Raw genomic sequence first — 15208 nt, 5'->3', positions numbered from 1 at the left:
AAGGAGGCCTAAAGTAGGAGGAGAGAGATGACAGAAATTGTTATTAGAAGGACCATGATAATGTAGGGTTATGAGGCCAAGAGAAGAGAGAGCTTAATATTGAAGAAAAAAATATAAAATGGAGAGGTCAGTTGATGGTATGTCATTGTAGGTTAGTAACTTTTTGTATGTGTGTAGAATTAAAGAGAAATTGGAGAAAAGAAACTTGTGTGAAAGGAGCTATTTATTAATTTTGAAATATTTAAGTGAGATACAGATCAGCTCTGAATTTTTCATTCTCTGCTGTGTTTTTCCCCCATGTTTGTCTCTCTGTGTTTTTTTTTTTTTTCCCTTTAGCCCTCATATCTTTCTTTGGGAGTTTTGTGTGTTTTTTTTTAGTTTGTTTTTGTTTTTGTTCTCTATGGGGGGAGAGGGTGTGGGATCAGTGTTCATATTCTTTTGTAGCCTGATGTAATTTCCAAATACAGTATTGGGTAATTCTGAGAGAATTTTGCCAGGCAGATAGTAGAGGATGGAAGTTCTCTCAGTTCTAAATGATCAACCTGTTCATAAAATTAGTAAACCTGTTCCAGTGGTTTTGGAAAGCATCCATGGGATGTTCCTTAGAGTATGAGAGGTATGCGTCTTTTGAAATATATACAATGAACATGTATATGAGTGGTTCTCATGGTGTTTTTATATGGCTGTGATCTCTTTGTATGATACTCTAATGATTTTTATTTTTTCAGGGTGCAAAAAAGAGTGCTATTGGTCAGCGCATTGTGGCAACGCTACCATACATCAAGCAGGAAGTTCCCATCATTATTGTGTTCAGAGCATTAGGTTTTGTGTCTGACAGAGATATTTTAGAGCATATTATTTATGATTTTGAAGATCCAGAGATGATGGAAATGGTAATGTGAAAGCAAAATGTCTTTGTAGTGTTTTCTAAGAGGTTTGAAGTTACTGACTGTTGCTAATCTTAAAACAGTAGAAAGCTGCTCTGAAGAGTAATTTAGCTGTCAGAAATCCCATGCCATTTACTATTTAGCAAAAGCCTTCAGGCTGTCTCAGCTTCTTTCTTGACAATTCTGTGTAAAATGGTCATAAGAACTAGAGGCAGCCAACTAGAGGCAGCCAAAAGTTCACTGACAGCAGCAAGAGGAAACCATAGTAAGGAACATCAGAAAGCATACCAGCTTGGTGCAATTTAAAGAAGGAAAGTGAATAGTTGATACAACTTCTTTTTTAAAACTTTTTATTTTGAAATAATTTCAGATTTATAGAAAAATTACAACTCTTGTATATTCTTCATCCAGATTCACTAGTTTACCTTTGCTACATTGTGACCTTTGCTACATTTGTTTTAGCATTCTCTATCTATAGAAACACATTATTTTTTTTCTGGACCATTTAAGAGTAAGTTTTGGGCATCATTTCCCTTTACTCCGAAATACTTCAGTGTGTATTTCCTAAGAACCAGGACATTAATTACATATTCATAATACATTTACCAAAATCAGAACCTTTAACTTAGGTACAGTGCTGTTAAGCCATAGATCTTATTCAGGTTTTTGCCACTTGTCCTGATAATGTCCTTAATGCTTCCCCCCCCCCCCCGGTTCAGAATCCAGCCCAGGATGGTGCATTGCATGTCATTTTTAAGTGTCTTTAAGTCTCTTTAAATCTTTCCTTGTCTTTTTCTTCAGTGTTCCATAATACTGAAATTTTTGGGGAGGAGGATAGGCCAGTTATTTTGTAGAATTTCCCTCCATTTGGGCTTTTCTGGTATTTCCTCATGATTAGATTCAATTTATGCTTTTTTGGCAGGAAAAATAATAGAAGTAATATTGTGTGCTTCCCAGGGCATTGCATCAGGAGTTTCGTGATGGAATTTTGTCCTGTTATTTGTAAACTCTACAGTGGTGTCTTAGGTTCCTCTACTGTAAAGTTACTAAATTTGTCGGAAGATTCTTTGATCTAGATAAAGAACCATTTCCTTGTCATTGTTTTTCATTGATGATTCTTGTTTCAGTAGTAGTTGATATACTTAAAGTTGTCCTGAATTGTCCGGAGTCTTTAAGACTATAGAGAAAAAAGGTTAAATGGAGGCTACATAAATGTTGGTCACATAGTGAGATGGTGGAGTGAGTACATATTAGTTTTTAGAACGTTGATGCAGTTTCATGAGAAAAATGGATTCTGGCTAGATTTTACTTTAAGCTTTTATCAGTAGTCATATTAGTATAAAGTATAAAAGAAAAATACATGATTTTATCCAAAAGGCATCCCAAGTGATTCAGACTGTATTCAAACTAGAATTTTCTTAGTAAAGTGAAACAGCTGATTGATATATATATATATAATTTTTTTTTTTTTTTTTTGAAAATTACTCTTTGTTCCTTTAGCTCTTTTGAAGCTTAGGCCAATTTTTACAGTCTGTGAGTCCAGCATTTACTGTGCAAAAGTGCTTTAATTCTTTCTTCTGAAAATGATTGTTACTCCTTTTCCAAATCCAGATTAACCTTTTTTTTTTTAAATGTTTATTTATTTTTGAAGGAAAGAGAGACAGAGCATGAGTGGGGGAGGGGCAGAGAGAGAAAGAGAGAGAGACAGAATCCAAAGCAGGCTCCAGGCTCCGAGCTGTCAGCACAGAGCCTGATGTGGGGCTCGAACCCAGGAACTGTGAGATCATGACCCTAGCTGAAGTCGGTCACTTAACCGACTCAGCCACCCAGGCACCTCAAATCCAGATTAACCTTAACAGAACAATTTCAGAACAAGAATGATAATTTAAAAAGATCACTTTCATTTACCATATGCTGACTGCTTTATGTTACCTTTTTCTGATCTTTGGTTCCATGATTGGAATTTGGATGTTTAAACTTGAGGATCAGTGTTAAGTAGACATAGGAAGTCAAAGGCAGGAAAGGCATTTCAGTATATGTGATAGGATTAAGGGTATTTACAGTGGCCAGAGTTACTCAGTGTTACCCTTCATTCCTCATGCTCATTATTGTGTAAAATTGGAATTTTAGAATGTTAGAACTAGAGTGAAACCTAGAGATTATTTTATCTAGCCACTTGTAGATGAGCAAACTGATTACATGGCTGCTCAGAGGCCACGGTTTACCTAATCGCAGGTATGAAATGTAGGTCTTTATAAAATATTCTCCTTTACAAAAAAAAAACTGAGTGGTTTTATTTATAGGTTAATAACCTCTTAAACCAAGGCTGAAAATAGCCTGGCACTTTTATGCATTTGTAATTTAGTAAATTTTAATTTTGACTATTAAAAGTTCTCTAATTTGGTATAAGGTGTTTGGAAGGAATTTTTGTTTTGCCATTTGTTAAAATGTAAAAACCAAAAACACAGTACTCTTTTTATAATGGAATTATTTATATTTTTTAAGGAAGTAGAGTTACCTGTGTTGATGAGATTTTGTCAAGAGATCTCTAGATCTTAAAAGTGTATTCAACTTACAAGATTTTGTGATTCCTTGGTTTTTCAAAAAATATTTGCATATTCTGTTAGTACATAGGGATATTTAACATGTTACAAAGTAAAGTTATAGTTGACTTAAGGTGAAAATGACTCTTATTTGAATTGTCTGATAGGTGAAACCTTCTCTCGATGAAGCTTTTGTCATCCAAGAACAGAATGTTGCACTGAATTTCATTGGCTCAAGAGGGGCAAAGCCTGGTGTCACCAAAGAGAAAAGAATTAAATATGCAAAAGAAGTCTTACAAAAAGAAATGCTCCCTCATGTCGGTGTCAGTGATTTTTGTGAGACCAAAAAAGCTTATTTCTTGGGGTATGTTAAATATCGTTTTAAGTTTTTTGCCAAGATAGTTTTTCTTGAAGTTAAAAATATCACAGGGGTGCCTAGGTGGCTCAAAGAGCATTAAAAAAATGTCAGAATGGTGTTTTTAAATTTTTTAAAAAGCCAAAAGCCGTATGTTTTCTTTTTCACTTCTTCTTTTTTTTAAAGGTACATGGTTCATCGGTTGCTTTTAGCAGCTTTGGGTAGAAGAGAATTAGATGACAGGGATCACTATGGAAACAAAAGATTGGATCTTGCTGGACCACTACTTGCATTCTTATTCAGAGGGTAAGGAATGAGAATGATAACAGTTACAAGTAGAGAGATTTCACTTTAGATTTGTCATTGCACTAGTGGAGGTCCTAAACTGTCTTGGCATCCATATTGGGTATATATGAAGTTGGCTACATTCTGTTTGCCACTCACCCAGATTTTGTTCTACTTCGTGTCTGTGAATTTCACGTTTGTAAGGGCAGGTTATTACTTGTATACGTTTTCTTTATTTCTCTGGTAGCTTTATAAGTCATTTGCTAAGTACTGATGATATTGGAATTTTTATTAGTCCTTCTTTTGCATTTTATAAAAACCCAAAAGCTGGAGGGAAATCTGTCAAAATATTAGCAGCCGTTGTCTCACAGTATTGATGTAATATGATTTTTATTTTATTCTTCCTGTGTTTTTGTATTTTCTATACTTCCTGTAATGAACATATAACACTTTTATATTCAGAAAAGTTATTTTTAAAAGCAAAATCTGTAAACAATACAAAAAAGATAATATTAGCAATATTTCTTTCTTCATATTCTATTATTTAGTGTGTTGTAGAATAGTGATTTTTCAGCCTACTGTTTCACCCTACTAAGGAGTCTGACATTTTTCCCTAGTTGCTCACCTCATGTGTGTTTATGTACTGTGAGTACATTAGTGCTTTTTACATAAAAAGTAGTAACGCTTCCCTCCCCCTACCCGAACTACTTTTCACCCCCTGTGGGCAAAATTGTCCATATTGAGAATGCATGTTGTTGACCTTTACATATTTAAAATACCATTTTATTTGGCAGTATGTTTAAGAATTTGCTTAAAGAGGTGCGGATCTATGCACAGAAGTTTATTGATCGAGGAAAGGATTTTAATTTGGAGTTGGCAATTAAAACAAGGATTATATCTGATGGCCTAAAATATTCATTAGCTACTGGAAACTGGGGTGACCAAAAGAAAGCTCATCAAGCCAGAGCTGGAGTATCTCAGGTAAGGACATCGACTGTAACTACAGGTTTGATAGGAAAATGTTGTGAGACTAATAGATCCCTTCATTCATTAAATGTAAATTATTTTACTTTTTTTTTTTTCTTAGATGTAAAAGCACTGGGGGATATTGAATTATGAAAATGAAATTTTCCTTAAATTAGCTGTTAGCATTACTTAAGAGGTTAAAGTTTTGGCTTGCAGCAAGGTAGTTAATAAGTTAGTGTACCTGCTAAGACATAAGATGGTCCATATTAGTGAAATTTTTATATCTTAAAAGCTCCATATTAGAAGTTAACTAAAGTACAAAGTACAGTACAGTGTTGACCTGTGAACAGTGGGGGGTTAGGGACAGTAACTCTTGTGGGACTAATATCCTAGTGGTTGGAGGTGATCATATATAAAACATTTATGTGGATATGTTAGAACTGTATATCACATATATGCCATCCCTGCTATGAGGGGCACTTAAGTTATGGGATGAATGATATTATCTAGGGAAGGGATGGAGAAAGGAGGGATAGGGAGAGTTTGAGAGTCAGTTGATTATAGGTTAAAATGTGACTTTGCCTCATTCTAGTATTTGCTAAAAATGCGGTAGCATGAGTAACAGAAATGCCCAAACTACAAAGATTTGATATTGTTTTCTAGGTGTTAAACCGCCTGACATTTGCGTCTACTCTTTCTCACCTGCGTCGTTTAAATTCTCCTATTGGTAGAGATGGCAAGCTAGCAAAACCAAGACAATTGCATAATACATTGTGGGGAATGGTGTGTCCTGCTGAGACCCCAGAGGTAATACATTAGAATTTACGTTCAGGACAAAAAGTCTACCAATAATTATGTAGAGTATATAATTACTTTTAGAAGTAAGTAATTTGCTATGCGGTTTTAGAATTAATGTTTTATTTATGATTTTGTTCTTAGAGTAAATCCTGAAATCAAATTGAAGGAAAAATGTTTATGGAAAGGAATTTTGATAGGTATGTTAAATCCATATGAGTAATACTTCGTTTATTCGTAGGGCCATGCTGTAGGACTTGTGAAGAATTTAGCCCTGATGGCTTATATTTCAGTTGGATCTCAGCCTTCTCCAATTCTTGAATTTTTAGAAGAATGGAGTATGGAAAATTTAGAAGAAATATCTCCTGCAGCTATTGCTGAGTGTGTATAGACATGATTTCTTTTTTGAAACTATTGTTAATCTTTGGTTATTGCTTAGTATAGAGTTACTAACTGCAAAATGCTTTTGGTTTCACATTTTAGTGCAACCAAGATTTTTGTTAATGGCTGCTGGGTTGGAATACATAAAGATCCTGAACAACTTATGAACACCCTGAGGAAGTTGCGGCGACAGATGGACATCATTGTGTCTGAAGTGAGCCTTTAATTAAGAGTAGATGATTCTACAGGATTTCTAAACAAGGCATAAGACTAGTGACAATTTTCTTTACATTGGCATTTCTTTAACTGCTTTCTCTTGAATTATAGAGTACATTGTCAGAAGTCTAGGTGATGCTTTTTTAAAGTTTATTTTGAGAGAGAGAGACAGACAGTGTGAGTGGTGGAGGGGCAGAGAGAGAGGGAGAGAGAATCTCAAACAGGTCCCACCCTGTCAGCACAGAGCCTGACGTGGGGCTCAAACCCACGAACTGTGAAACCATGACCCAAGCTGAAATCAAGAGTCGTATGCTTAACTGACTGAGCCACCCAGGTACCGCATAACTATGTTCTTTATTGGGAATTTCCCCCCAATTTTTGTTTTTTGGAGAGGGGCAGGTGGGGAGGGGCGGAGACAGGGAGTGAGAGAATCTTAGGCAGTTTGGAGCCCAATGAGAGGCTTGAGATCATGACCTGAGTCAAAATCGAGAGTCGCATGTTCTACTGACTGAGCCAGAAAGTGCCCTGCCCAAAATATCTTTTATAATTTCTGGGAATAGGGGCGCCTGGGTGGCTCAGTTGGTTAAGCATCCAACTTCTGCCCAGGTCATGGTCTCATGGTTCATGAGTTCGAGCCCTACATTGGACATGCTGCTGTCAGCGTAGAACCTGCCTTGGATCCTTTGTCCCCCTCTTTCTGTCCCTCCCCTACTGTACACTGTCTCTCAAAAATAAGTAGACATTAAAAAAAATAAAGTATGTTTTCTGGGAATATATTTTCTAGTGCTACCCAGTAGAAATATCATGTGAGCTACCCATGGATATAGTAGCCATGTTAAAAAATTAGAAAATGAAAATAATTTTAATATATTTTATTTGACCTGTTCAATCCAAAGTACTATAATTTCAACATCTAATTAGTAGTTATGAGAAATTTTGTATCCTTTATTTTTATGTGGTACTTTTTTTTATTGAAGGGTAGTTGATGTACAGTATTGCATTAGTTTCAGGTGTATAACATATTGATTTGACAGTTCTATACATTATGCTGTGCTCACCAGAAATGTAGCTATATCTGTCATGTATAGTAGCAATACATGTTATTATAATGCTATTGACTGTGTTCTCTGCACTGTACTACTTATTATCTGTTCATTCTATAACTGGAAGCTTGTACTTCCTACTACTCCCCTTTACCCTTTTTTGCCCATCCTCCCAACTCCTTCCTGTCTGGTAACCACTAGTTTTTCTGTGTTTATGGGTCTGTTTCTGCTTTGTTTATGTGGTACTCTTTGAAATCCACTGTGTAATTTATACACATTGTACACTGCAGCGTCTCTCAGTTCAGAATGGCCATATTTCAAGTGCTTAATAATGACATGTGGCTAATGTCTGCTGTATCGGACAGGTAAATTATAAGCCATTTGTCTGATTAGGTCAGTGTCAGAAGGTGGGCTTGTTTCCAAGAAAGTATGATAGATGCAAAATGATAATGGCTGGTTACTGAAAGGTTGCAGAGTGAAGTCTATGTAATTATCAGAGACAAAATAAATTGCTATCTCTAGTGTTTGTGATGACACAAATATATTTTCTTCATTTTGCTTTATCTTGCATGACAGCATTGCCAGATATTCAGCTTTATAATTACCAAGGTTAAATAATTATTCCTTATAAAATTTTAAATTATACTTAGGTTTTTAGTATATCGAACAATGATAAACTAAGATTTGTCCATTTTTTTAAAAGGTTTATTTATTTTGAGAGGGCATGCACATGCATGCAAGCAGGTGACGAGTAGAGAGAGGGGGAGAGAGGATCCCAAGCAGGCTTAGTGCTGACAGCGCAGAGCCCAATGTGGGTCTGGAACTCAGGAACCATGAGATCGTGACTTGAGCCAAAATTAGGAGTTGGATGCTTAACCAACTGAGCCACCCAGCTGCTGCAAGATTTGTCCATTTAAAAAAAAAAAAAGATTTGTCCATTTTATTTGATAATTGTTTGCTCCAGAAATTTACTAGGAACTTTATTATATTTTTAGCTAAGTCTTAGTGATACAGAGAAAAAGTTCATGAGACTGTTTTGTCTTTTTACACGTAGGTTTCTATGATCAGAGATATTCGAGAGCGGGAGATTCGGATCTATACCGATGCAGGACGTATTTGTAGGCCACTTCTGATTGTAGAAAAACAAAAACTACTTCTAAAGAAGAGACATATTGATCAATTGAAAGAGAGAGAATATAACAACTACAGGTAAGGACATGCATGAGGAAAAAATTGAGATATAATTCGTATGCCATATAGTTCAGTGGTTTTTAGTATATTCCTGATTGTGCAACTATCACCACTAATTCCAGAATATTTCGTTGCCCCAAAAAGGCACTTTGTACAGTCACATTTGTTTTTCTTAATTTTTATTATCAAGAACTTGTAGCGTTTTGTTAAAGCATTAAAGTCTTTGTGACATGTTGAAGTCTGATAAGAAATAACTTACATAATAGAAATTGTATAACATTTAATATGAATAATATGATAGCAAATAAATTTAATAAAAAGATGAATCTGCTTTAAAATTTATTTTTAAAAATATTTGAATGTATATTTTTTATTGTAAAAGAAGTCAAACAATGTGTATAATAAAAATACATAAAAGCCCCTAATCCATACTCTCCTCTTAAAAAGTAACCCATACCCATACACCCATGTATTAGAACAAACCAAGACAAACTAATAGTGATATAGGATCATACTTTGTGTGTGTTGTTTATAGTAACTTGCTTTTTTTCACTATTAACAGTAATATACCTATTTTGGAACTCTTTCTGTATCCGTACATGTAGATAAAAGAATACCCTTTTTTTGTTTGTTTATATTTTAGAGCAGGGCAGTAGCCTGGGTGGGGGGGCAAGGAACAGAGGATCTGAAGCTGGCTCTGTGCTGGTAGTAGAGAGCCCACTGCAGGGCTCCAACTCAAACTGTGAGATCATGACTTGGGCCAAAGTCTGATGCTTAAGTAACTGAGCCACCACCTAGGTGCCCTGATATAGGAATACTCTTTTTTATTAAGCAGGAAGCTTAGTTAAAATACTTCAGTAGATAAGGAAATAAAGTGAATACTTCTTTTTCTTTTAAAGTTTATTTTATTTTTATTTTTACACTTGATCTTAGCCAAAAGGCCGAGAAGCGATTATTTTATTTTTATTTTTTTAGAGAGAGTGCGAGCAGGGTAGAGGGGCAAGAGGCAGAGAGAGAATGAATCCTAAGCAGGCTCCACACTTAGCACAGAGCCAGATGCAGGGTTTGATCCCATGACTCTGGGATCATGACCTGAGGTGAAATTGAGTTGGACACTCAACCGACTGAGCCAACCAGGCACTCCAAAGTGAATTCCTCTTTTTTAGTTGGCAGGATCTTGTGGCCAGTGGGGTAGTAGAATATATTGATACTCTGGAAGAAGAAACAGTGATGCTTGCAATGACTCCAGATGATTTACAGGAGAAAGAAGTAGCTTATTGTTCCACATATACACACTGCGAGATTCATCCATCGATGATTCTTGGTGTCTGTGCATCTATTATTCCCTTTCCTGATCATAACCAGGTTGGTAGCAGTTTTTTTAACTTCTGGTTTTTTGAGGTATTGGGGGAAGAAGAATACAACTTAGAGATTAATCTGTAGTTTTTCGTAAAGAAAAGTGTGTTGATGAAAAGGCTGTGAACTCATATGGAATCAGCATTTAATATGCTTTTTTTTGTTTCACTGTTAGCCATAATTATTCCAAATGCTTATGACTTCTCTTTCAGAAAAAAACATGACCTTTACCAGCCATATTTCTGATTTGTGTAGTACCCTGTAGAATCTGTTGCTTTAGAAGCATTACATTTTCATTGATTCTGCTTTTCATTTCTACCTTTAGTCCCCTAGAAACACATACCAGTCTGCTATGGGTAAGCAGGCTATGGGAGTTTATATCACCAACTTCCATGTTCGTATGGATACACTGGCCCATGTTCTGTATTATCCTCAAAAACCACTTGTGACTACACGGTCTATGGAATATCTACGATTTAGAGAGCTGCCAGCAGGTATGTTCAGTTTTGTTTTTCAGTTTTTTTAAAATTTTTTGTATCAAAAAAAATTTTTTTAATGTTTATTTTTGAGAGAGAGTGAGAGAAAGTGCATGAGGGGGAGGGTCAGGGGCAGAGGTGGGGGAGCAGTCACAGAATCTGAAGCAAGCTCCAGGCTCCGAGAGGTCAGCACAGAGCCTGACGTGGGCTGGAACTTACGAGTCATATGAGATCATGACCTGAGCCAAAGTAGGATGTGTAACCTACTGAGCCACCTAGGCGCCACTATTCTTTACCTTTTAAGATCCTGTCATGCTTAAGTACTTTGAATGCTTGGGAGGGTGAATAAAATAACTTATGACACAACCTCTTTTATCTCAAAATTTATAATGTGGTGGGAAACTTGAACACAAATAATAAAAGATAGATATGTGGAAAGTGTTACGACGAGGTACAGAATCCTTTGAAAGCACAGAGTGAAGGAAATGATTGATACCTGTTGGAAATCTAGAGCCAGTTTCATGGGGGAGGTGGCATTTTAGACTAGCGTATAGTTTGACAAAAGGGTATTTGAGAGGTGGGTTGAGGAAGGGCTTAGATGCATGAATGTATGAGATACGGAACAGTTAGTAGTCATGGCACTTTAGTATAACTGAAGTGTAAATGTATGGGAGTGAACTTTGGTCTCATAGTGTAGAGAGCAGGTTGAATTTTGAGAATGAAGACCCATCCAGCCTTTTGGAACAAGGAGGTAATACAATTTGGGATTTATTTTGAGGGTTGGGGGTGGTGTGCCTGGGTGGCTCGGTTAAGCATCTGATTCTTGATCTCAGATCAAGAATCTGAGTTCAAGATTGTGAGTTCAGACCCTGCATTGGCTCCACCGTGGGCATGGAGCTTACTTAAGAAGAAAAAAAAATTTAGGAATATCATTCTGGCAGTTGATACAGATTACAATTAGATATGGTATTGGAAGAAGATAATTTAGAGGTTTTTGCAGTGGTCTGAGAATTGGTAAGGTCCTTAAGAAATGAAGAAGAGTAGGAGATGAGATGCCTAATGGAATACCCTTGATGGGACTTGGAAATATTATTGGACATATTGTTGGTGTTCGTGGCTTGGATGATAAAGAAGAGAGGAGTACTATTAATAAGATTGGAAGCCCATTAGAAGGAAGATGTTTTAGAGGTAAGATAGTAAGTTCAGTTTTCAGCATGTTGATTTTCAGTTGCTGCTATAACGTGTAAGAAAAGATTTTCCAACAGTGAGTCGCAAATATGATTTGAAAGAAGCTCAGATCTGGAGCTGTGAAGTTTTTTATGTATTAGTGGTAATTATAGATTATGATGAAATTGCTAAAGGGAAATTCAGAGTGAAAATAAAGTCAGAGACAGCTTTAGGCACCAGGAAAAGAATCAGAAGAGATTTGAGATGTAGCTGCTGCTAAGGAGAATCAGGAGTTAGCAGGAGGTTTTTTGTTTTGAAGTTTATTAATTTATTTTGAGAGAATGTGAACAGGATAGGGGCAGAGAGAGAGGGAGAGAGAGAATCCCAAGTAGGCTCCGGGCTGTGAGCATGGAGCCTGACATGGGGCTCGATCCTATAAACTGTGAGATGATGACCTGAGCTGAAATCAAGAATTGAGCTACTCAGGTGCCGCTGCAAGAGGAGCGTCCTAAAGAGACTGGACAGCCGGCAAAATGGTGCAGAGAAGTCTAAAGGGCAGAAGAGTGTTGAATATTAAAGGAGACAGCATAATTCTTTGGCATAATTGTTTTCTTACCTTATTATTAACAGGGTTTTGGCTTTAACTGTGGGTAACGTTATTTAGTGGAGTTTGCTTTGCAGGTAGTGGCCTTAAATTATTAACTATACTAGGGGTTTAGCATTTTGATAGCAAATTCTTACAGGTAAGAATGATTTATTTTCAAAGTCTTCCACAAGGGGTTACTCTTGTCTAGGAAAACAATCTGTTAGGTTGTCTGCAAGTATGCTCGTATCTTTGGGGTATGCTTGTAGTGTTGTGCTTTCTTCAACATTTACATGATGATTTCTTTATGGCTAGAGAAGAAAAATAGGTAAAGGATTGGAGTTGAAATGTTCTTTTGGTACTGGTATGAAGTGGTGAAGGCATGGGACTACAAGCCTTTCATTTTTTTTTGTTTTCTTTTAATGTTTATTTTTGAGAGAGAAACAGAGTATGAGCAGGGGAGGGGCAGAGAGAGAAACACAGAGTCCAAAGCAGGCTCCAGGCTCTGAGCTGTCAACACAGAGCCTGATGCAGGGCTTGAGCTCATGAAACACAGCAGCATGACCTAAGCTGAAGTCAGATGGCTAACCTACTGAGCCACCCAGGTGCCCCGGGACTACATGCCTTTCAATTCTGTTATTGCTTCATGCCTTAATCACATCTATTCTAAAAGCTAAATTTCGCCTGATCTCTCAAACTTGCCCATATAGATAAAGGCTGTAGGATGGAGGGAGCTGCCTCTTGGGCTATAGTTGATACAGTGTATGTGGGTGATCCGGGGATTGTTACAGAGGCAGAAAGTCTCACAAGGACCAAGACAGTTGAGAATCATAGACTATATCACCTGGAAAAAGAAAGGGGCATAGGTGGTGCTCACCAAAATGTGAGGACATGCTGAGGAAGTCTTGCCTATTTCATGTTTCACAGATGTCATATATGTCCTACTACTGGCTTCCTCTGTAGTAGGATCATATCACATCTCCCAAGATCCTGAGATTTCTGCAAATTCTCCAGTTTTCAAACCCTCCTCTGCCTTCAGGAACCTGCATCTTTATGTATTTTCCTTATATTATGCTTCTTGATTATGTTTGAGACTTTGAATTCTTCCAGTTCTCCCAAAGAATCCACACAAAAGGATGGTGACCATGTGGGTGCTACTAAAGATTTCATAGGGGAATCATGTAGATTTCAGGAGGATTATTTGACTTTTCTGAAGACCTTGCCTGCTAATGGGGTTTTCTCCACTGTCAACTTCCTTGACACTGCCCTTTCCTTGGAGAATTTCATACTCCTTTCGTCCCAAGCAGAACATTTTAGCTTTTTCTGCTCCAAATTTATTTTTTTATTTTTATTTATATATTTTTAAATGTTTATTATTTTTGAGAGAGAGAGACAAGACAGAGCATGCGCAGGGGAGGGGCAGAGCGAGGGAGACACAGAATCCAAAGCAGGCTCCAGGCTCTGAGCTGTCAGCACAGAGCCTGACACGGGGCTCAAACTCACGAACCTCAAACTCACAAACCGTGAGATCATGACCTTAGCCGGCCAAAATCAACAGATACTTAACTGACTGAGCCCCCCAGGCACCCCTACTCCAAATTTAAATACACAAACCCATTAAGGTTCTCAGAAGAACAAATACCTTCTTATTAGAATGATTCTTTTTCCTTAGAGAGCAAAGTTATATTTAGCACAGTGTTTAGTGTTAACTTTTAAAAAAATTTTATTTTTAATTTTATTTTTTTGTTTAAGTGTTTATTTATTTTTGAGAGAGAGAGAGAGAGTGGGAGACACAGAATCCAAAGCAGGCTCTAGGCTCTGAGCTGTCAGCACAGAGCCCAATTTGGGGCTCGAACTCACAAACTATGAGATCATGATCTGAGCCGAAGTTGGACACCCAAGTGACTCAGCCACCCAGATGCCCCTAAAATTTACTTATTTTTGAGAGAGTGCAAGACAGAGCACGAGTGGGGGTGGGGGGGGCACGCAGAGAGAGAGGGAGATTGAGAATCACAAGCAGGCTCTGCACCACCGGTACAAAGCCCAATATGGGGCTGGATCTCACAAACCATGAAACTGTGACCTGAGCCAAAATCAACTGTTAGATGCTTAAGCAACTGAGCCACCTAGGCGGCCCCAGTGTTAATCTTTTAAACAGGGCTTTATCTTAAAAAAAAAAAAAAATTTTTTTTAATGTTTTATTTATCTTTGAGACAGAGACAGAGCATGAGCAGGGGAGGGGCAGAGAGAGAGAGGGAGACACAGAATCTGAAGCAGGCTCCAGGCTCTGGGCTGTCAGCACAGAGCCCAATGCGGGGCTCGAACTCACAAACTGCAAGATCATGACCTTAGCCGACGTCAGATGCTTAACCAACTGAGCCACCCAGGTGCCCCAGGGCTTTATGTTTTAAACAGGGCTTGCAACCTCAGATTCCTACAGCATTAGGCAGGATTGGTGAGTAAGTAAGTTAAAGGTTTGCCTTTCCACTGGGGTTAGCCCGTAGCTTCAGCTGTGGCCGTGATGTATATAAGTGGACCCAGTGATGCCCGATCTGATATTTCAAAAAACGTTTGAAATCTAAGCTTTTGAATTTACTTTTCAAAGCAATAGGAATGGATTCAAGTTAAAAACAAAACTCCGGAATCTGCTACCTTGGGCCAGGCGTGTTTAAGATAGCCAGCAGAAAGCTTTCTGTGGCATAGAAGCCAGAGCTTTTAAGGGGCAAATGTTGTTATTAGGGAGGAGGGCCTGCCCTTTGCATGCATCTCTCTCTCTAAATCTGTTTGTGCCTTCGGTTGGGAATTACTGGGAATGAGAGACTTGGAGGAGAGGAGTGTGTCTTCAGTGTCCCAGACCCAGACCAGTAGCACCACCACCTCTTACGCTGCATCCTTCTTGTTAAAACTGCACCCCTGGCTGTATGCATAAAGGAGTAAATGAATGGTGTGCCTTCTCATGAGGGG

The 15208-nt window shown here is 37.6% G+C and overlaps 1 protein-coding gene across 1 annotated transcript in view; it reads left to right on the top strand.

Annotated features, from left to right (window-relative positions):
• POLR2B (RNA polymerase II subunit B) overlaps positions 1-15208 on the top strand; it is a 41700-nt gene that overhangs the window by 13829 nt on the left and 12663 nt on the right. The window contains exons 7-16 of the mRNA XM_042936280.1: positions 729-893; positions 3598-3794; positions 3972-4091; positions 4865-5051; positions 5700-5843; positions 6073-6212; positions 6315-6426; positions 8526-8680; positions 9829-10027; positions 10344-10512. Of these exons, the coding sequence (XP_042792214.1) occupies positions 729-893; positions 3598-3794; positions 3972-4091; positions 4865-5051; positions 5700-5843; positions 6073-6212; positions 6315-6426; positions 8526-8680; positions 9829-10027; positions 10344-10512 (1588 nt within the window). The remainder of the gene's footprint in view (positions 1-728; positions 894-3597; positions 3795-3971; positions 4092-4864; positions 5052-5699; positions 5844-6072; positions 6213-6314; positions 6427-8525; positions 8681-9828; positions 10028-10343; positions 10513-15208) is intronic.

This window comes from Panthera leo, chromosome B1, assembly GCF_018350215.1.
Source record: "Panthera leo isolate Ple1 chromosome B1, P.leo_Ple1_pat1.1, whole genome shotgun sequence".
Taxonomy (NCBI): domain Eukaryota; kingdom Metazoa; phylum Chordata; class Mammalia; order Carnivora; family Felidae; genus Panthera; species Panthera leo.
Note: the sequence above shows the minus strand (reverse complement) of the source record. Positions and strands in the feature narration are given on the sequence as shown.